We start from the raw sequence: 24,195 nt of genomic DNA on the forward strand, positions 1-24,195 counted from the left end.
GATGTCCGAAAAGTTTGGTATAAACTTACGATAAAAGTTTGCAAGTCCCAAAAACCTTTGTATATCCTTAACTGAATTGGGTATGTACCACTGTGTTATAGCCTGAGTTTTGGCTGGATCCATTTGTACCCGATCTTCGGAGAGGATGAATCCTAAGTAGGGTACCGTAGTAACTTCAAAAACACATTTTTCAGGTTTGGCCAATAGACTATTGTGTCTTAACCTGTGGAGAACTTCTTTGACGTGTTGACGATGTTCAGTCAGAGTGTTTGAGAATATGAGAATGTCGTCCAAATAAACCACAACTGAGGAATACAACATATCTGCGAATGTTTTGTCCATGAAACGTTGAAACTGGGACGGTGCATTTACCAAACCAAAGGGCATAACCCTGTACTCGTAGTGACCCAGGGGAGTCCTGAACGCTGTCTTCCATTCGTCCCCTTCACGAATACGAAGTAGGTGATAGGCCCCTCGAAGGTCTAATTTGGTAAAGAGATGTGCTCCTTGGACAGCCTCAATAATGTCTTTCATTAAGGGCATAGGATACCTGTCTCATATAGTCAGACTGTTCAAACCCCGGTAATCTATGCAGGGTCTTAGTTCCGTGGTTCCTTTTTTCGAGATAAAAAAAAGAGATGCCCCTGCTGACGATGAGGATTCCCGTATGAGGCCATTTTGTAGGTTGGTTGACAAGTATTCCCTCAATGCCTCCTTTTCAGGTAGAGATAAAGGGAACATCCTTCCAAAGGGTACTTCAGCCTCCGGAATTAGTTCGATTTTGCAGTCTTCTTTCCGATGAGGAGGAAGATTCCTCGGTTGGGTGTCTAAGAACACATCCTCATATTCCAGGTACTGGACGGGAATTGTATTAACACTGAGGACGGTATTTTGTATTGTTGGAAGCACACAGGACAAAGCGGGTTCATTAGTCAAACACTGTTGAGAGCAATATGTGGATCTGAACTCTACTGTGTTAAGTTGCCAGTCAATTGCCGGGTTGTGTTTTCTGAGCCATGGTATGCATAATATGACTGGAAAATGAGCCGCTCGAATGAGATCGAAAGATAGGTACTCAGAATAATTTGACACTCTGACCCGTAATTCCTGTGTTTCCTGACAAATGGGTCCGGATGTCAAAGGTGTGCCATCCGCGCCTTCTACCGGAATCGGTTTGATCTTAGGGCGTCGAGGCAGGTGGTGTTCATTAGCCCACTTATCATCTACAAAGTTGCCCGCAGCTCCACAGTCTAGCATAGCTAAACATTCAATGGGTTTAGTAGAGTGCCAGTCTAACTTAATCTTAACCACCATCAGTGTGTTATTGCTGATCAAAGCTGGCTGAGCATTAGCACAGGGATGCATAGATGTCTCCCCTTCCTTATCCCTGTTCAAGGTTGGGGTCTTTCGTTTCCCTGCTTTCTGGGAGGGACTTCTGGGCAATCTCGCAGTAAATGTGTGTTGGACCCACAATACATGCAAAGTCCAAGATCCTTGCGTCTCTTCCATTCGTTGGCTGTAAGTGGTCCTCTAGCAGTTCCTATCTGCATTGGTTCTTCGTGTTGAACCCTTTCAGGGACTGAGGGTAGGCTAGTGAAAGGTACTAAAGACCGGGGCTTCTTCTTCTCAGCTTTCCTTTACGACATGCGGAATTCTATCTGTAATACCAATGACACGAGTTCCTGAAATGAAGCAGGTCTGGCTACTCTGGCCATTTCGTCCTTTATGTCTTCATGCAGACCCCGACAGAAAATAGCCTGCTGCGCCGTTTCCGGCCAACCTGCTTCACTTGCCACCTTCTGAAAACAGGTAACATATGTCTGTATGCCGGAGTTTCCTTGGCGTATGTCTAACAGGTTTTCAAAGGTGGAGAATAAGACTTCAGGTCTCTCGGATCTTTCTTTGAAACGTGTTACAAAGGCACCATAGTTATTTAAAGTTGGGTCTGAGTTTGTCACTAGTGGGGTGGCCCAGGTTAGGGCATTACCAGCTAAGTTCGAAATTAGAAAACCCACTTTTGTTCGATCCAACTCGTATGTCTTGGGACGAAAAGTATAGTGTATTGTGCAGGCATCCAGAAACTCCTTTAATTTCCTGGGGTTTCCCTCAAATTTACCGCAAGGTAGGGATAAAGGAGGTAGTTCTCCTCTGGAATCTTCTCTCTGTTGCCTCAATGCGGCATTATCAGTTTTTAGGGTTTGTACTTCAACCCTCAGAGCTTGTATGGCGTTAACCATCTCCTGGTACTGTTCAAGACTAGCCATCTTCTCTTGGCGTTGCAATCTCTCAGATTCTGTAGGTTTATCACTCACACTTTCCTTACCACTAGCCCACTCCTCACCTGATGATTCTGTGTGGGTCTTTACGGATTCTTCTGATGAGCTTTCTGGCTTTTCCCTCCAGGCTGTCTTTGTCTTTGTCCTGACGATCCTATTCTTCTGTTTGACGAAATAGGAGCAAGCTCCTGCAGAGGCCTATTTGCCTATAAGCAATTACCCCGGCAGCGGGGACTCCGGGGAGCCCACCCCAAACCAGGGAAAAGCCTTGCCGAAAAACCCTGGAAGATTTTGTAGCTGTAGTTGACAGGAAGTTGTCGGCGTGTATCCGTACTTCAATAACCAGCATGCACTGGTAAGTGTTCTTAGCGGATAAGGAAATAACGGTCCAGTGCAGAACAGCACAAAACAGTACAGTACTCCAAATTACTTGGACAACAAAGAGTTTCCAGCAGAGAGCGTCCGATGGCAGATGAGACGCAGAAGCAGGAGTGAGTACAAGAAGGCAGCGCAGAGCGCGGGTAAACAGCGGAAGCAGAAAACAAACAGGTAAGCGGAAATAAACGGGAGGAGGAAACCGCGAACAGCGGTAACGGGAAGACACGGGCAGACGAACAGGGAGGGAAGGCACGGGGAACACAGAGAAACAACTGGAGGCCGAGTACAAACGTGGTGTACTCTCGAAGGCAGCATAAAAGTTGCAACGCACAGGTGTTCTCCATTTTCAGGTACTTGTAGGCAGTACAACAGAAAGACTAGATCGCACCTTGCCGTGACTCAGGGTCTAGTCCTTCTTCCATAGCGCCCATCTGCTCCATACTTTCCATGGGCGGTATATGACAGACTGATACGAGGAGCACTGAACTACAGTGATGACATCCTTTTGTTTAGGAAAACCCAAGAAGAACACAATGACGCTCTGCTAGTGACCTGCAACACCATCAAGGAAGCAGGCTTAACCCTCAACATTGAAAAATGCTGATTCAGCAAAACAAAGCTAACATTTTTCGGACACATCTTCTCAGCTGGCGGCATGACGCCGGGCCCCGAGAAGGTCCTCACCATATACAACCTTCAAGAACCCGCTCAGGTGGCAGACATCCGCTCCTTCCTGGGAATGGCAGGTACTGCACCCGTTATATTCCCCACTATGCCTCCATCACAGAACCCCTAAGGAAGCTAATGCAAAAGGACACAGAATTTGAGTGATCATCTGAATGCCAGGAGGCATTTGACACCATTAAGACGTCTTCGGCAGAAGCCCGATGGCTGGTGTGCTTCGACCCTGCCTGGCACACCAAAATTGTTGTCGACGCGAGACCAGTGAGTCTAGGGACCATCTTAGCCTAAACCAGCAGGGAAGACACGCACCCCAGGCACATTGTCGCATACGCGAGCCGTGCCCTAGGACCACCGGAATCGGCCTACTCCCAGGCGGAGAAGGAAAGTTTGGCAGCAGTTTGGGCCTGTGAGCATTTTTACAACTTCATAATAGGAAAAAAGTTCACTCTCATCACTGACCAGCAGGCCTTGCTGTCGTTATTCGGCAATCCCCTCACCAAAATGCCACTGAGGATAGAAAGGTGGGGCATTTGACTGCAAGAGTATGATTTTGACATAATTCACAGACCTGGCGGCGAAAATAAGCCAGCAGACTATCTGTCACGGCACCCGGCAGGAAAGGCCATTTCCAGAGCAGGCAACACGGAATACATAAACTATGTGGCATCTGACGCACTCCCGCCGGCAGTGTCACTACAGATGGTAGCGAATGCATCCGCGGCTGACCCGTCCCTGGCGCTAGCGATAAGCCTCACTGAAAACAACAAATACAGAGACTATCGCTGAGTGGTGCTAAACCACCCGAGGGTGTGTAAGGAAGACATGGAGTGGCTGGCCAAAATACATACAGAGCTAGCGGTGAAAGATCACTCACTACTACTAAGAGGATGCCGACTAGTAATCCCTGCAGCACTCAGAGCGGAAGTAATACAAACAGCACATGAAGGATACAGAGGCGCTGACAACACCAAGCACCAACTTAACTGCCACATGTAGTTCCCGTTCCTAGACTTCATGGTAGACAGATGGGTAAACTGCATAGCATGCCAGCATGCCATTGCACAGCCAGAGCAGAGCCACCTGTTCCGACGCAGCGAAGGCACATTCCCGGAAGACCCCGGGAAAGAGTGGCAGTTGATTTCTATGCGCCCATGTAAACAGAAGCATACCTCCACCTGTTTATAGATGAACACTCGAGATTCCCAGTAATAAAGAAGGTAGCGACCACTGCATTCGCCCAAGTGGCAGCAAGTGGCAGCACCATTTTAAGAGGTGTTAAGCGAGTGGGGGATACCTGATACCATAAAATCCGACAATGGACACCCGTTCAGCAGACATGAATTCGCCTTCTTTGCAAAACACATGGGGTTCACGCACCAGAAGATTACCCCGAGGTGGCCCCAAGCAAATGGGATGGCCGAATGATTTATGACCTCCATCAAAAAAAACATGCACAGAGCCGGCATTGTAGGTACAGATCCCCATCAAGCCCTGTGCCGACTACTTCGGGACTACCGGAACACTCCCCATGAAGTCACCAACAGAGCACCAGCTGAGCTGATGATGCAATACGGGGTAGGCACCTGCATTGTCCGACACCCTGTCTCCCAACGGGAAGGCGACCCTGACGCAGGGATCAAGAACGGAAAGAGAATGCTTGAATTCAGACTGATGAACGAAGGGGGACAAGGCCAAAGGAATTTCGGCTGGGTGACAAAGTGTTGATACAGCAACCAACGCCCAGGAAGACGGACGCACGGTTTGGGACTCAACCAATGTACGTCACTGCCATCAAAGGGACGATGCTCACAGCAGAAAATGCAGACCAGGCGATAACGAGACGCAGTTCACAGTTCAAGAAGTTTGTCAAGAGAGAAGAGGAGAGTCCCTCCCAGCTGGATCCTGATCCCCCTCCACGAGAGGAGAGGGACAACGAGTGGTTTCCCCCAAGGGGGGGTCGTACTCACATGACTGAGTCAGTGGATAGCCCAGATCTGCCCATGAGTGAGGAAAGGATTGAGAGGCCTTGACGGATCATCAGAAGACCCCCCCCCCCCTAGTGGAAGAATGTTAAGCAGATTTTAGGACATTTGTCCGGGGTGTTGTTACCCGGTACAGCTCCTTTAAGAGGAAGCATGTGACCACGGATGATGTAGGAGCGGGGACGGGAGAGAAGGGAAGATAGTTAGGATCCAAGATTTAAATAAAGAAGACGTGTTAATTATCCCTCCGGTGTCATGTCCATTATTTACCACAGGCCGTGCGGCCAACAGGCTGTGAAAGCTATCAGGGTCTGTAGACTCACATTTTGCAAATGTGTAGGAGTTCCTAGTTTGTTATGACCAAATCTCGTTCCCCTTTATTCAGCCTCCTTGTTGCATTTTTTGACTGTTACACGGAGCTAGGGAAAGTTGTGCTGCCTCTATCAGCAAGGTATATGCAGTTTAGTACTTGACTGGTTACTTTGACCTCTACTTAAAGACCGTGTTTCACAATAATTGATGCAGATTCTGCCCCAAATGTTGCAACTCTACAGTGCATTCATAGTTTCTGAGTTACTGAAACTTAAATGTAATTATGCACAGGTAGCGCAGCCAGACCTTGACACCACGCCCGTTCTTATCTCCCGTTGCTATTGCAACTTTGGACTTTCCATGCTTAACACGCATTTACGAACCTGCTGCAGTCATTGTACAGCGTTGGAATGTATGATACAGTTTAACCAAAGTACCACCATAAATTACGTGATCGTCTTTCTAATGCCAAAATACGTGCACTATAAATAAGCAGGGAGACCAGGCGTGAAAATCCCCTTTTGGTTGAATGGGCCAGAAGAGTACACGATGCTGTTCTTTCAGAGCGTTGGTTTACTATTTGCCTTTCAGCTGCTAGGCACTGGCACGGGTTCTATGGTGCAGTTGAAAAACAATGGCTACGAAGACCTCGTCATTGCAATCCATCCAGGAATACCCGAAAATAACAAAGTGATACAAAACATACAGGTAAGACAAATACATGCATTTATCATCTCACCATATACGTTTATTCAGTGCTGCTCCAGACTCTGCATCTTAAATCCCTGCATGTAGTGGTGCCTTAAACTCTGCATCTCTGCATGTAGTGCTGCCCCAATCTCTTCAACCCTGTATGTAGTGCTGCTCCAGTCTCTTCAACCCTGCATTTAGTGCTGTCCCAAGCTCTGCATTTCTACATGTAATGCTGCCTCGGGTTCTGCATTGCTGCATGTAGTGCTGCCCAAGACTCTGCAGCCCTTCATATAGTGCTGCCCCAGCATCTACATCCCTGCATGTAGTGCTGTCCCAGGCTCTGCATTGCTGCATGTAATGCTGCCTCAGGGTCTGCAGTGCTGCATGTAGTGCCTCCTCAGGGTCTGCATCTGTATCCTTGCATGTAGCGCTGACCTAGACTCTGCATTTCTGCACATTGTGCTACCTCAGACTCTGCATCCCTTCATATAGTGTTGCCCTAGTCTCTGCATCCTGCATCCCTGCATGTAGTGCTGCCCCAGTCTCTTCAACCCTGCATGTAGTGCTGTCCCAGGCTCTGCATTACTACTTTTAATGCAGCCTCAGGATCTGCATTGCTGTATGTAGTGCTGCCCCAGGCTCTGCATCTGTATCCTTGCATCTAGTGCTGGCCTAGACTCTTCGATCTGCACGTAGTGCTGCACCAGACTCTGCAGCCCATCAGTGCTGCCCCAGGCTCTGCATCCTGCATCCCTGCATGTAGTGCTGCCCCAATCTCTTCAACCCTGCATGTAGTGCTGTCCCAGGCTCTGCACTACTACATGTAATGCTGCCTCAGGATCTGCATTGCTGCATGTAGTGCTGCCTCAGGCTCTGCATCTGTATCCCTGCATGAAGTGCTGCCCTAGACGCTGCATCCCTGCATGTAGTGCTGCCCCAAACCCGGCATCCCATCAGTGCTGGCATTGTGGTCGGTAGCATTAGACGATGCAGACAGAGGGGAACTTACTTAAAGCAGAGTGACATTTCAGTCAATTGCAATTTGGTAGAATTCCCAGAATCCGAACTGTTTTACATTCATCCTTTGAAAAGATTCTTGGAGTAGTAAATGCGGGTGGCTAATTTATGGAATAGGCTTCCCTTGCATCTTTACCAGTGAAATAACCATTTACCTGTGAAAGGATGCTAAGCATTTGACTGGGCCCCCTCTTGCTGGGTATTTTATTTGGTTCCTTGTTGTCCAGAGCCTCGAGACAATTAGATCTGTACGATCAATCCATCGATCGATCACTCACTCACTCACTCACCGACTCACTCACTCACTCCTTTTAAGTGTCTCGGGAGAATAGCTCAGGGGCAACGTGCTCGCCTTGGAAGCAAGACTACCTGGAATACCACCAGTTCCACCCCCTGGTCCGCGCTTAGAAACCTCTGGGTATTAAGCGCGTTATAAATAACCTATCATACCATACAGAGAATATTTAAAGGGAAGTCTCTGCATCTTTCAGTACAGCTCACCTAATGTTTGAATGGGCGGTCATAGTTGCTTCCTTGACTGCCACAGCATTCTTGGGGGGTGTTAATGCTCGTTTAGCCTGATTTACAAAGGCCAGGTTACTTTATTTACATGAATTTAGGCTCTTTTTACACTGGTAGTTGATACAATGAGATCACCCACCGCCACCTTCATCCTCTCCCAGCTCAGGCCCAACAGACACTCTCTGAACACTCATTCAATACCTGCAACATTCTCAAGAGCTGTGCCAGTCTACATGCACCTAACATTCTGCCAGCACTCATGGATGGCCAGCAGGATCAGCCACAATGCCTCCCTGCAATACAGACATACACACTCAAGGCATGATGTTTCCCTCTTTTACATATATCAATAAGGATTGGAAGCTACAGAAGGGTGCCTTTCAACTCCTCTTACTGCCTGGAGTGGCCAACCTGTGTGCTGGCGGAACCCAGACAGGGGAGAGATGCTATACATTTCCACATGTATTTAATGCACACGTTCACAGGATTTACTATAGATTCTCTGTGGGATGATTTGTAGAAGATGACCTTGTCTCATAGATGACAATGATGTGCTTAGTCCTTGGTGCTAAAGAAATGCATAGGTGGAGGGTTGTTATATTAACACATGCCATATGTTGCTCCTTTGTTGAATGTTAGATCATGCAATATTACTGCTATTCATGTATTTCTGCACAGCCCAGGGATTTTGTTCATGGAGGAGTCTGGGTAGAGGAAGTTTACCATGCAATAGATTTTGAGTTTTTGTTTGTTGGTCACATTGTCAAGCCCTGCTATCCAAGTCTGATTTACAGTGCAAAGTTGTGTCAAATGCTGTCTGTTTTTTTTTAAAACTCTTTATTTCTCATTTTCAACAAGTTACAATAAATAACAGAATCAACAACGTAGGTCATTGAATTGCAAAATACATAGTAGTGGAAAACAAAATAAAACAGAATTCCAAACCATAACTCTGTATTCCACCATATGAAACTCAAGACCAACCTAAAACAAAGCCACATACACCACACACATGACAATAGACAGACAAGACCACACAAAACAACCACAGAGACAACACAAACCCCTTCCCAATACATTGATGTTATTTGAAAAAAGACCAATGCACTCCACTCCAGAACCTAATCTAGCCTCATCAATAAAGGTCACTAAAGCTCCCCCACACATCATCATAAAGGGTTTCCTATGTCTTGTTTGCAATACATAGTTTTCTCAAATCTGGATAAAATTCTAACATCTGAAATCCATTCCTCCACCATCGGCTTCTTCCGTGTCTTCCAGACCCTCAACACCTGTTTAGCCGCCACCAACAAAACTCTGAATACCCCACATGAAATCACCCAACTCACATCCCGTCCACCACTATATAACAAAAAAACAACCACTAAGGGATTGCGTGGATAAACAATGTCCCACATTTGATCAACCCTATCAATAACCTCCCTCCAAAAACTTACCACTCTTTCACAATACCATAACATATGTATCAAAGTACCTTGTTCTTTCCCACAGCCCCAACACCGATCATCATCAACTAATCCCAATTTACACATACGAACTGGGGTCCAATATATTCTACCCAATATCCTCTGATGTATATAGCGCAATTGCTAATCCACTTTGGCAGCCGTTGGTACCCTCCAAACCTTTTCCCATTCCCTTGGCGTAAGTTCCCTGCCCAACTCCTCCGTCCAAGACAACCTCAACTTGTCCCACGAGTTCACCCATTGCCTATCAGGTTGCATAAACTGCATAAAAGTAGACACTCTTTGGAGTCCAATTCCCAAAAAACAAAAATTTTCCGGTTTCTTCAAAAACGCTGCACCCAACATATCTCTTCGTTCCGATAGCAGAGATGCCAAAATATCATACCTTCGTAATTCCCTGTTCCGTAACCCAAATTTCTCAACTAAACTAGCAAAAGGTATTACCCGTGCAGCACTCCATACATCACCAATAGTCAACACACCCTTCTGAACCCAACTTTTCCAATTTAGTACCTTATTATTAAACTTTAGACCAGGATTATGCCAAAGGGAAGCCTCTTCATAAAGATATAGAACTTGTTCAGTTCCCATTATCCAAGACGACAAAGCTTCTTTAGTAGCCAAAACCGACTTCAAACACTGCACCTTCTTAGGCAATTTTCCGAAAGAAAACAAACATTTAATATCATAAGGCAAAAACCGCTGTACCTCAATTTGTACCCACCACGGCACCTTGTTCATAACTTCACCAGTGTAATCAGACACTTTCTTCAACAAAAAACCACTACCATAATTTCTTAACACCGGGTACCCAAAACCCCCATCTTTAACCTTCCGGACCATAATATACCGGGGAATCCTGGCCCTCTTCCCAAATCCCCACAAAAAATCCTGAAATAGCCTATCTATACGTGCAAACGCTCCCTTTGTAAAGTGCGCAGGCAAAGATTGAACAACATACAAAACCTTCGACAGTAAAATCATTTTAATAGCATTAATTTTACCCCAAAGAGTTAGATTAACACGTCCCCAACTCATAATATCCCGCCTAAGAACCTCAATGATTTTATCCACATTATAATTCACCAACTTTCTAAAATCTTTGGCAATATAGATACCCAAATATTTCACACTAGAATATTCCCATTTACAATGCCACCCCAGCAGATTCTCACAGTCGTGCAAAGCCCTCACCGGAAATACCACTGTTGTATCCCAATTAATCCGATACCCAGATAACTTACCCACTTCCTCAAAGACCTCCTTCAATACAGGACCCCCTACAACAGGATCATTCAAGATAACCACAACGTCATCCGCATATGCCAGACATTTAATTTCCACATCACCAACTGCAAACCCCCTGACACACCTCAACTGACGTATATATGCCAACAGAGGCTCCAATACCAAATTAAATAACAGTGGTGACAAAGGGCAACCCTGGCGTGTCCCTCTTAACAACGGAAAGGACATGGAAAACCCCTCATTCACCCACACCTTTGCCGAAATGGCAATTTGAAGCGATTGAATAGCTTTAATAAAGAAAGGACCAAAACCTAATTTTGACAGTGTATAATTCAGGAAGCCCCAATTCACCCTATCAAAGGTCTTCTCTGCATCTAAAAAAATCAACAAAATATCCTTCACCTCTGAGTCTGGCAAACTCAAAATGTCTAACAGCGTTCGAATATTATCATATCCATATCTCCTTTCCATGAATCCTGTCTGAGATTGCTCCACCAATTCACCCAGGTTGGCAGTGCTTGAAAAAGAATTGGGAGATTTGCCAAGGAATTATGCTTTATTAAGAGACGAGAATATTAAGGTTAGGATTTTGGAGGTTAAGAAACTACTGAAAAGTGAGGTGAGCTCGCAAGTTGAGAGGGGTTTGTATTACATGAAGCAAAAATACTGAGAGCAAGGGGATAAGGCAGGGAAGTTGTTAGCAAATAGATTGAAGATTTATTCAGAGAGGGTGTATGTTTAGAAAATTGTTGATGAATCTGGTATTATGGAGATTAAGAAAGATAAAATTGGTGAATGTTTTCGTTCATTTTATGCTAAATTATATACGGAAGATATTGCTCCGCAAATAGAGGATTTTGATAGGTTTTTTGGGAAAATTGTCCTTCCAGTACTTTCTGATGAAGGTAGATGTTGTATGGAAGCCCCGATCTCCATCCAGGAGGTTTTGTCGGTAATTGAGGGAATGAATAAAGGCAAATCTCCGGGGATGGATGGTTTGTCAGTGGAATTTTATCAAAGGTATAGGGAAGTGTTGTCACCAATTTTATGTGAATTGTATAATTGTTTTTTGAAGGAAGGGAGGCTATGTGATTCAATGAAGGAGGCAATCATTACGGTGATTACAAAGCCTGGGAAGGATGCAACTAGATGCAGTAATTATCAACCTATCTCCTTGCTCAATGTAGATTTGAAAATCTTTACCAAAATACTAACGGTGAGGCTTAAATGTTGTCTACTTAAGTTTGCTATCTGAGCACTAGGGGCCAGATTACAGAAACGTTGCACTGGTGCAAGTGCAAAGTTGCACAGTATTAGCACTAGGGCAAAGTTTGCCCTTTTTTGAAAAACACTGGGATATATGTTATGTTAAAAGTCCTTATACTGTGCACTGTCACTACCTGTGTGGTTTTGTGGTTCCCTGGTGGATCTGCAAAGCAGGTGGGGTAGTTAGTAAGACTGAGCAGGAGAAAAGAGCAAGGGAGCTGTGATGTGCTGTTGGCAGTTTCAGTTCGATTGACACCGTTCGCTGAGCGTAAATGTGTTTTTCGGTTGGTAGGCACTACGTGCTGTTGGGGTAGGCTATGTGTGGTTTGTTTCATTGTAGTGTAGTGAAGTGCATGCCGTTTGTTGTGCTGTGGAGGTCTGGTTGTGTTTAGTTCAGGGATTGAGAGGTGTATGCAGAGAGATTAGTTTTTTTAGTAGGGTTGGTTAGTGGTAGTGCCCTATACTACCCCCTCTTTTTTCATTGACGTTGACACATACCCTCCCCATTGTACATTTTGGTGTGTTACAATTACCACCCCTATGTTGTGTGCCAAAGTGTGGGTCCTCCATAAGGCTATTCAGTGGCAGTACCTTTTCTATCCTCAATGTTGAAACTAAATGCTGCCCATATCCATTACCTTATAGTATATTTTGGTGTGAAACAATTACAATCCCTACGGTTTCATTCAGGGAGGATGTGTTCCCTGTGTACTGTGGTCCATTGTTTCCAAGACCAGGACATCTCTCTGTCTACTTTTTCCTCTAATGCCCTCTATCAGAGGTCCAGCTAAGTTGGACCCATCACTCTCCCCTGTTTCACGTTTGACCCTCTATAGGGAAGTGTACATCTGGGTCCTCCTCTTACTCAGGTGCCTCTCTTTTCCCTGCACTCCACTCCGGTCCAGCCTACTCCCCAGTCCTTCTCAGTTTATGTCCGTTTTCATGGTGCATGTGTGTTGTTCATTCATTTTCGTCCCATCCAGAGTTGAAAAGACAGGTTTTTAGAAGTTTTCTGAATTTTAGGTGGTTCTTCATTGTTCATATTTCTCTGGGGAGGGAGTTTTACAGCTAAGCAAGAGAATGCCGATCTGCTAGGTTTTTTCCTTGTGTGTGGTTTAGATTCTAAGCAGATGTTGTGGCTGGATCCGAGTCTTCTGGTAGGGTGGTAGATTCCGATTTTCTTTTGTATATATCTTGCTCCTAGGACGTGGACTGCTCTGTGTGTTATGTATATTATTTTGAAGGTGATTTGTTTTTTTGATTGGGAGCCGATGTAGCATCCTTAGTGCCTGAGTGATGTGGACCCTTCGTGAGAGTTTGTGGAGAAATCTGGCATCTGCCTTCTGTATACGTTGCAATTTCTTCAGTAAATAGTCTGGCATTCTGAGGTATAAGCTGGCGTAGTCTATCCTGGACTTGATGAGGGAGATGACAGCCAGTGTTTGGTGTGTGAAGGAGAAGAATAGTTTAATCGTTTTGATTGTGTGTAAATGGAAGAAGCATTTCTTAATTATCGCATTTACTTGTGGTTCTAGGGTTAGCATGTTGTCCATTAGGATTCCCAGGTTTTTGATCACTTTGGATGGTGTGGGTGCTGTTTCCAGTTCTGTGGGCCATGGGTTGTACTTGTAGATTCCTTGAATGTTGCATGTAATCATGATTTCTCTCTTGTCTGGGTTGATTTTGAGGTCGTTAGTGTTCATCCATTGGTAGACAGTCTATTAGTGATGTGTTCTTCTGTTGATCATCGCCGATTTTGTAGACAATTTGGGTATCATCTGCATAGTTGTAGCAAGTGAAGCAGTGTCTTTTGAGGAGGTTGATTAGTGGCATCATATAGATGTTGAAGGAGAGTCGGGATAACGAGGATCCTTGCGGTACTCCACAGTTGCTGTTCCACGGTGCGGATTTGAATGGTTTTAGCCATACTGTTTCCGTTTTTTCGGACAGGAAAGCTTTAATTCAGAGCAGTGCCATGTGATGGTAAAAAAGCATTGCACCATGATAAGTGCAGTTTGGCATGTTACGGGCACCAGCGCAAAGATTTCTCTCTCCATTCACGGTACCAAACTTCAAAATCTTTTTCAAGTTCAAGTTTAGTGTCCTATTGATAGGCACAAAATCAGAAAGTAGGTCTTTGAATTACTGAATTATTGGTAATATTGCACTACAGTTCCTTCACATAACATGTAAAGACTGTGCGTGTGCATACTCTAATACCAAATCCATGTGTATTACTCACAATTAAGATGGATCGTCAATGAAGAGGGACACATATACCTAGGTTATTGACTCAGATGCTGGCTTTGATAAGGCTCACTGAGTGTTATATTTGTGATACGGATAACTACAATGCCAGTGTTGCAGAAAAGGAACTGTGGAATTCTGCTACTGTATATAAGTATCATTAACATCTCTTCTACACTTTGGTCCAAAGCTAGATTACACAAGCTATAAGAAGAACATAAAGGTATGTCATGCATTAGAAAGCAGGATGTAATTGCATTGCAGAAGATTGGGCTGTCAAATGCAAGGGAATTGCAGGTTTATGCTTCTATGGATTGAAAAGTGCAGCCATCCTAGTGAATGAGTGACCATGTGTTGGAATTAATAACGGACTCTCTTTGCAGTGACCTGCTGTGATTGTATATATTTTATACGATTGTAAGATGCAAGGGTATGCTTTACCTTGACTTAGAGAAACTACTTTCATTCTCAGAATCTACCACCAATGGGATAATATGAACCAGAAAGAGAAATTGAGAAAAGAAATTGAGATTGTACAGGTCAAATATCCAAGTAAATGTAATGTTAATAGCTCCTACATTCAAGTACTGATAAGGATTAAAATCATCACCCCCCTAGTCGGTTGATTGCAACATTCCTGATGTTGTTAATTCCTTACAGAACATAAGTGCATTATTTATTTTAATTGTATTTACAGATGTATAGGGCGCCAAACAAAAAGACAAAGGACTGCATGTTCCCAGTGTTTCTAAAGACATTGGCGCCACACTCGCTCATGCTTCGACAACCAAAAATGTAAAACTCATCACCAAATTTATATAAAGGATTTAGGATAAGCGAAGAAGGACTATTTCTAAAAGTGATTTTAAACAGCTCATTCTAGTGCTACTGAGCTGTTTGAAATATATCAGGAACGTACTACTTTGTCAGAAGCAACAAATAAGATTATTCCCACCCAAGTCTTCTGTGACGTACTTGCTTCCTTTTTCCAGACCAATATTACAAAGCTACATGAAATGATTGCTATTGAACCTAGAACTGACGCCTGCATAGAGGATACCTCGTTTCGTAAATGTTCTTCTTTTAAGTGTGTTAAGCTAATATCTACTGAATGAGTACAAGGATTAAAAGAAACAAGCTCAGCCCTGAGTACTCTTTCCCCTAAATCCATGAAGGAGGATATCGTCTTGATGACCAAGAGCCTATCTAATTTCATTAATACTTAATTTTAAAGAGGCATTTTTCCACATCAGGTAAAGAAAGCTCAAGTCATACAATTTCTAAAGAAAGCCCATCTTGACCTAATAGATTTAGTACATTTTCGGCCTAAACCTAACCTTCCCTTTCTGAGTAAAATCATGGAAGGAAAGGAAACTTTCTCACTTTCAGACTTACTCGAAAAGGGTTCTGTGCTGGCCAGAGCTCAATCTGGCTTTCACCCCCTCCACAGTACAGCGACAAGAGTATTCTTTTTAAGGGAAAATATATTGGAATCAGAGACAGAGGCCTCCTTTTAGAGCTGTCTGCAGTATTTGATACAGTTGACCTCAGTACTCTTTTTCAACCTCCTAAAACTGTGATGAACGCGTCAGCTTCAGTGCTAGCCTAACCGGAATACATTTTGAGTGTTATGAGGCAGAGACTATGGTTGGGAAATGTCATTTCACCCAGCAGGCCTCTCTCATGTGGGGCCCCACAAGGATCAACACTGTCCCTACTCCTGTTCATCACATATATGATTCCGTTGGTGTAGATTATTGGGAGGTGAGGTATCGAATGTCGACTAAATGTCAATGATACTCAGATACTTGTTGACCTCCATTGGGATATAAATGGGTGCAGTACTGTGGTGAACTGTCTGGAGGCAATATAGCGATGTATGCAGGACAACTACCTTTGCTTAAATGGAGACAAGACAGAAGTCCTGTTCCTTGGCTGCCTTGGAGCACCTTCTCTCCCATTTCTAATTTGTGACTCTATCAACACCTGAGGAGAAGGTCAGGAACATGGGGGTTCTGTTTAACAACCAGCTCTGATTTGGTCCACAAGTAGATGCTTTAGCAAAAAATACACATTTCCACCTTTATAACAGCAGCCGCTATAATCCCTTCCAAGAAGCTGGCCAATTGAAGATCATAGTTCAGGTAGTCGTACTCTCAAGATCGCATTATTGGTTGTCTATTTCTCTTGGCATGGCAAAGAAATCAATTTCTAAATTACAAGGGCATGAGAACATTTTACCATATCTCAAAAGCTTGGCCGAGAGGTCATGATTTAAGAACGGATGTTTACACACATTTGGAAGATAGCAAATGGTTTGGCGCCTGAGTACTTATCAGACATGGCACAGAAATATGTGCCCAGTCATCCCCTTTGATCAATGTCCAAAGACCTGCTGGTGGTTGGTACGTTTTACAAAACATCATATGGGGAAAAATAGCACAGACCTTGGACTCTTGTTTGTGGAACAACTTGGCAGTTTTAATCAGAAACAGTATTACACAACAAGACTTTACACATAGACTGAAAAAGCACTTGAGCTCATTTTATATTACGTAAAGTAGAGGGTACAATGACACTGTCACTTTTGTTATTTCATGTATTCTAATGTTATTTATCAATCTGTTCCCATCTGGCTGTTTGTACAGCACTTGAAACTGGTTTATACTGGTAATACGTATGCGCTCAATAAATATTGTTACTACTAGCACTGCCTTTGACTAGTAAGTACTTTTTGGTCTTAATAGTAATGGTACACTGTACATAAATCGCTCAGGCATGTCACCGCACTCTGCATTTGGCTTTGCATTTATGTAGAACTTGGTAACAATGTGATTTTGTGGTAAGTTTAGTTCTACTTCTTTTTGAATGAATGAATTAATGGGAGATTTCAATAACTCTTACAATCACACCCAGGGTGCACTGGTGACCTTACTCTGTTCTCTTGCGATCTTCAACAGCTTGTCCTCAGCTCCACTCATTGGCATACGAATCTGTAGGACTTTACAATTTTCACTAAATCTTGAAAAATGCACACCTGAAGGATTTTTTATTTTATTTATTTATTGGGTTTTTATAATGCACCTATACACAATGTGTTTCAAGGCGCAACAAGACAAGGGGGGGCAGGGATGACCAACAAACGGTCCTACTGGGTCTTGTGACATTCGGATCGTGAAAGCGCAGTAGTGGAAATGCAGGGGAGAGGGCAGGGGTGAAGAGCTAGAGGGTTATGTGCTCCCATTATATGGTTTGCAGTGACTGAATGTTGGCCTGTCCTGCTGACCATCTATGCATTCTAAGAAGATATGAATCCAATGCAGTGCATCATTGAGAGCTCAGAAGAATGTTGATGATTGCTGGATTTGGATGGAGGCTTCAACTGGTGTGCATGAAGATGACCAGTGAATGGTCTCCCGTTCTGTAAAATAGTCAACAGCAACTAAACCCTTAAGTAACTGCGTGGTTCCCTTGCTGGCTAGTGGACGGCTATGTGTGATGACACACCGTGGGTCTCACTGGAGTTTACGTGCAACACCACACAGAGTTATTTGTACTGTTTGGGCACAGAGTCGTCTTGGTCTCTATACCCGGGAACTGTACCTCACAGATGAGTGCATCCTAGCCATGTTATAGTGGTGACCCTGCTGGTTATAACCCCAAATTCTCAGAGTGTATGTTTGTGTTGCTAGTTTATATTGTTGGGTGTGACCTGTGTCTTCCCGGTTATAGGTGGTGTGTAGTCTATGTGGAGTAGGATGTTGTGTTGCAGTGAGTTTGCTGCGGTTGTGTTGTCTTTATCGGAGATGCAGTGACTGGCTGAACACTGCTTAGCCGGCTGCCCATCTGTGAATGCTGATGGAATGTTGGTCTATGGCGTAACCGACAGCTCAGGAGAATCTAGTGAGTGCTTGCTGTGTATATGCTCTGAATGTGTGAGTTAGAGGTGTGAGCTGGAGTGCACTAGCATGGCTGGTGGATGATGCCTCCTGTGGTATAGTCAAGAGTAACTGGAAACTAAAGTAACTGTATCTTGCTACCTGGACCTTTCTACTAAGAGGCCTACAGTTGGTCTTTGTGTGCAGTACAACAATCTTCTTTCAGGTTGCTACATAGTCCCTTTCCTTTGTAATGTTTTTCTAATTCTTGAAAAATGTAGGCTTCCTGCCAGTCAATGCTGACACACTCTTTTAAAAAGGTTCCTCATATTGCTTGAGCTGATAATCATTCTCCTAGAGATGATAATAATAATTTGCCATTTATATAGCGCTACGAACCCTCAGGTATCTGAGCGCTGCTTATTATTACCCACGGTGTGTGGTGCTCATTTATCGACATCGGAAGGATGAAAGGCTGAGTTTGCCCCCCCCCCGGGATTAGCGAGCGCTCTACTCTCTCTGCCACTTGACCGGCTATGATAGTTTACTTTTTAAGGCAATACTACTGTCCTATTGCCAGCACACTGCAGATGAGGTTGCTCCACCTCCAACAGTTAAGTTGTAATCCTGTACATATGCCCCCCATAGTATTCTACCAATTACAAAAAGGAAATGTTGCTTATAAGATGCTGTGAGAAGTGTTGGGGCAAATCTTACTTTATCTATCCGAGGGGATTTATCTTACTTTAGAGACAATTATAAAATAAGCTGCCAAATAAGCTTATCTCCAAGGCAAAGCCTCCAATTTCTTAGGTCCACCTAAATAACCTTTTTCAAGTAGTGAAACATTACATAAATCCACTTTCTAGGAATATAGTCAATCTTTCTTTTGACAAAACCAGAATATTTACTTTGATTTTTGTTCCGAAATGGCAAGTCATTCATATCTTGTCAAGAATCCCACATATGTTAAAACTGACACCTGTTGTCCTAGTTCGAACCTTTCTCTATCTACGTTTTCATTATTATTAACTTCCATGAAAGCGACTACCTTCAAAGGCAATCCTCCTACTCCTCTGCTGGTCAAACGCATGATGTGATGGTGTCCTGCTATTCCTTTACTGATATTTCCAACCCTCATGTCCTGTCCTGTGTTGTCCCCTGTACTACCATTTGCTGTGTTCCATGTCAGCCTGACCTGTGCCAAGATTCATTGGCCCTCATTACGACCCTTGCGGAAAGCGACTGACCGGAGCGCCACAGCGTAAATAGCGTTTCCGCCATTGCACGAAGGAGCAAAGTGCGGCCCAGTCCGACCCATCGGGCACGAGCACCACGCCACGGCGGAAGTGCAAAGTCCGCGATGGCGGAAATGACCCCAAAACGGCCCACACCGCCGCCGTACGGCGCCCTAGGTGCAATACCGCCACCCCTCTTAGCGGTCACCGCAGTGTGCGCCTACCGGAAAGTACGGTGACCGGAAATATACGGAAACGGAAGTGAAAACATGGGCCCGGAACGGGAAACATCCCGGCGTACACCTATAAAACCACTAAAACCACACAACCACTAAAATCACTACCCTGAAACACACCCCAACCCGTCACCCACCCTAGCGAAACCAAGACAAATGGGAAAAGTAGCGAAGAAAGCGTGCGACCGCAAGCGGCAGGTCCACTTCTCCCGCGAGGAACTCACCGTGCTAACAGAGACCCTCCAGGAGAATGCTGCCGTCGTCTTCTCCACGCAAATGACCAGAACGGCACTTGCAAACAAGAAGACCATATGGGCTCTGGTGGCACAGCGGGTAAGTGCGGTGGGGACCGCACCCCGCACCCCACAGCAATGCCGCAAGCGATGGGACGACCTGCGGATACGCGTCCGCAGCATACTCTCTGCCAACCGCAACATTGCCACAGCCACCGGGGGAGGTCCTGAATCACCCATCAAGTTGACCACCTGGGAAGAAATTTGTGCCTCCACCATCGGAATGGAGAGCATAGAGGGAGTCGGAGGGATGGAGAAAGGAGTGCAGACATCCGAAGATTCAGGTAGGTGTACCAGATGAAACAATGCCAAATCCACACAGTCCATCCATGTGAAGTACCATGCGTCCACATAGTGCAACAGAAACACATGTCCAGGAGAACGGCCACACACATCGGCCTGATAGCGCACGTTAAAACCCACAATAAATACATAAATAATTAAAAACCCCTAATACACGCACTACACGTGCAGCAGGCACACCCTAACTGCAGGCTGCCAAACAACTGCACCCTCACTCCACACACAAATCAAAGCACCTCCAAGGACCCGACCCAAATCACCCTCAGGTACCACCCCAGAGCATGTGATACAATGCCATTCCAATTCCCACAGACCCATCATTAACCCTCGCCCTCCTTTACTCCACCACAGGGTCCGATCCAAACGACGAGCTACAGGACACCCCTACCAGCACACCTGCAAAGAGGGCCAAGACCAACGGCCAGAGACCCTCCACCTCAGCTGCACGCATCAAGACACGGCAGCAGCACAAATCAGGTGGCAGCACAGAGGAGGGAACATCAACAGGCACCCCAGCAGCCAGCATGCCCACAACACCACCACCACAGGTCCCCCCAATGGATGCCACAGAAGGCACTGCCTCTGGTGGCAGCAGCACCATAGGTGACACCCCATTGATGGCAGCATGCTCCGACACAGAAAACGGGGATGTCGAAGTCAGATCCATCCATGACCTGTCCCAATCCCCCTGTCTGTCCCATCCCGTACAACATGAGGATACCACGCAGGGGCACCCACAAGACAACGACTGGCCATCCCCCCCAAGCCCTGTGGCAAGGCAACATGAGGACAACAGCCCCTCTGTGACACCCCCGCAAATGGGCATGGCCCAGCAGAGGCAACAGTCCCTCGACCAGTTAATCGTGCAACAGCAGCAAATGGCCATGCTCCTCAAGGACCATGCCGATGAATGTGGGGGCACTAAGGCAGACATAGAAACATCAACTGAGACACTTAGGGCAGAAATGGAGAGAGGCACAGAGACGCTGAGGGCACAAATGGAGAGTAGCACCGAGAGCCTGAGAGTCCAAATGGAGAGTAGCACCGAGAGCCTGAGAGTCCAAATGGAGAGAAGCACCGAGAGCCTGAGGGGGGAACTGCATGCGACGTCCAAAGACGTATGTGCCGAACTTGCCGCAGTGCGCCGTGTGCTCACTGAGCTCTCGCAAACCCTTAGGGACATGCATGGACGTGAGCAGGCAGACACATCATCCGTTGCAAGTTCCGTCCAGGGCAGCCCCCAACGTAGATCTGGAAGGAACCTGCGCTCCACAGGCAGGGGTGCCCCTGATACCCGCAGAGGGGGCTTGCAATAGCGACAGCCCACTGACAATGAGCATCTTTGGACACTGGGGTTCGTGGGGGAGGTAGGAGGGTGGAGGGGGTGTGTTGGGCTCACTTGGGTGGCGGGTCGATAGGGTGTTCAACATGACATCACATATGCCATAAAAAGTGCACGATCAACCAATGAGATGTGTGGACATTGATTTCTGTGTACTAGGCCATCATAGGCGTACAGTCCATATTGTGCATGTCCCAGAGACGCACAGTGCCACGAGTCCCGTGTCCATGTATCAGCCACCAGGCGTGAGTGCTAGAAGCATACATCAATGAGATGCTGACGAATGTCACGGGCCTCCGGTGCCTCGCAGACTCCATGAGGTGCTGCCACATCCCCACCCTCATCATGACCATCATCATGTGCTTGCAGTTCTGCGTCAGGGGGCATGGGCACATTTCTACGTACGCACATGTTGTGGAGCATGACACATGCCATGACCATCTTTGCAACCTTCTCATGGCGGTACAGGAGTGCCCCGCCAGACCTGCTGAGGCAGCGGAAACGAGTCTTCAGTAGGCCGAATGCCTGTTCAATGACTACACGGGTACGTGAGTGGGCATGGTTGTAGTCCTCCTCATGCTGGTCCCGTGGGTTCCGGACTGGTGTGAGGAGCCATCTCTTCAGTGGATATCCAGCATCACCTGTATGTGGACGAGAAACGTATGATGTGGAATGCCATTGCTACGTACGCACACCCCCCCCCTTCCTGCCAGGTCATTGCCAAATCACATTCCCCACATAATCATGCATGTAATGAGACTCACCGAGTAGCCAGGATCTGTTCCCTGCGTGTCGCTCCATGTAGCGTGGTATTGTAGAGTTCCTCAAGACCATAGAATCATGGGTTGATCCAGGGAATCGGGCACAACAATGTGTAATGATCCTGTTGGAGTCACACACCATTTGTACATTCAGGGAATGAAATTGTTTTCTGTTGCGGTACTGGGCCTCCATGGCATGTGGGACGACCAATTCCACATGGGTGCAGTCGATGGCACCAATGCAACCCGGTATGCCGGCAAGTGCATGGAATCCCACTTTTGTGTTGGTAATTTCCTGCTCCGAGCGTGGTAGAGAGATGTAGTCGTCTGCGTGCTGCAGGAGGGCATCGAGCACTTGCAATAGTGTCCGTGAGAACAGTGGCTGAGAAATGCCATGCAACTGTCCGACTGTGTGCTGGTAGGTGCCTGTGGCCAGGAAGTGGAGTACAGACACCACCTTCAGTAGGGGTGGGATGGCGGTTGGGCTATCTATCATGCTGACAAGGTCAGCCTGTGTCATGTCCACAATGGCAGCTATGGTGTCCCGGTCCAGACGGTAGAGGGTGTGGATCTGCTCATCAGTGAGGTTGAACGGATGTGCTCGGAGGCGTGGGATTGCGGGCTGCCTGCGTGGTGGTAGTGGCTGTGCTGGCGGCCCTTGCTGGCCCTGCCTTGGCCTCCTCCTCCTCCTGCGTCTCCTTCGTGCGGCCGGTAGCAGTTGGTGTTCGTCTTCTTCTTGGAGTTGGAGTAGTTGCAGTGCTATCAGGTCCCCCAGGGCCAACATCGCGAGTCCTGCCAGTAGCATTTCGGTGTGGTTGTGGGAGGAGACTGGCTGTGCAATTTATGTGTTTTCAGGCTGTATGGCCTCCACCTGTGGTGATTAATTCCACCTGTGCAAGCTGCTCTCCCCTTTGGCCGAGCACGTCCCGCGCACAACGCTGCAAATCTGGGAATGGCATCTTGCTATTGCAATCATGTATTTGTACCCGATGGCCGTGTAACATTGGTTGACATGTTCATTCTGCTGTGGTCCCATTGTTGCACATACTATCTGTGCAGTCGCGAACAGACTTGTGAAGGGTCAGTGGAACGTAGTACTCGAGTAACGGTGGGCCCTCATGCATCACTGTACCGAGTTGCAATGATGGGCGGGGCGTCCCATTTGTGGGTGAAGGCAGTTGCCATTTTCACACACAGCCGCACTCGATGGAATAATTAGTGATTTCAAACGGCCACAGATGCCTTTTCGGCGTGATGTTGCAAATGTGGAATTCCAAGGGCGGCGCTTTCGGTTTCCAGCTAGCGGCGAGGAGATGCCCACAGGTCTGACTGCAAATATAACGTTCTGTTGTTCAATGTCCTTGAGACAGGGCCCATGGCGAGGAAGCAATGATTGATATGAATAGTTTGGGATGCGCAATTGCTACGTGGGCGATGAGGCCGGCCGTTCCCACATACATGTTACTTCACAACACTGGAATTACGGGCTGGGGCACTGTGGATTTTGCAGGCTGCATAACGCACAGACTCAATGGATGTTTCTATTGTTATGTGAGTAATTATTCAGGCGTTTTGATTCCGGGATGAGGGAATGATGAATGGATGCATGGGCAGGTGATTTGATACAGAGTTTGCCATGTACAGGGCTTCTTGGGATCTATCCGCCTCCCCTACGCTATGTGATGCAGGGCTGCCATGGTGGGACCATCGTCTATCTGGCCTTGTTGAGCCCTCCCTGTCTCGACACGCCCTCAGACACTTGTGTCCATGCACATTAACATTCCCATCTGATGGATTCTGTTTTGACAGACGCATGCACAGGTACACTCGTTTGTGATGGTGTTTGCACCTCGATATAGATGGTTAGGAGTCGCAAGTGGTTTTGGGGTGGTGATGATCCTTTGGAGTGGGCTAGCATGCATATGGCTGTGGATTTCGTGTGATCATTGAAGTGAGTTGTTGGAATGTAGTTCTGATGGCCATTCTGTTCTTTTTCTTTTCTTTTGGTTGACAGGTATCTCCTCCCCTTTTG

General features: G+C 46.1%; 1 protein-coding gene across 1 annotated transcript in view; it reads left to right on the forward strand.

Moving 5' to 3' along the window:
• Positions 1–6,166: 6,166 nt before the first annotated feature.
• Positions 6,167–24,195, forward strand: part of LOC138541042 (calcium-activated chloride channel regulator 1-like) — a 311,873-nt gene continuing 293,844 nt past the window's right edge. The window contains exon 1 of the mRNA XM_069641725.1: positions 6,167–6,340. Within this exon, the coding sequence (XP_069497826.1) occupies positions 6,182–6,340 (159 nt within the window). The 5' untranslated portion in view covers positions 6,167–6,181. The remainder of the gene's footprint in view (positions 6,341–24,195) is intronic.

Source organism: Ambystoma mexicanum, chromosome 1q (genome assembly GCF_040938575.1).
Source record: "Ambystoma mexicanum isolate Mex_15411 chromosome 1q, UKY_AmexF1_1, whole genome shotgun sequence".
NCBI classification, from domain to species: domain Eukaryota; kingdom Metazoa; phylum Chordata; class Amphibia; order Caudata; family Ambystomatidae; genus Ambystoma; species Ambystoma mexicanum.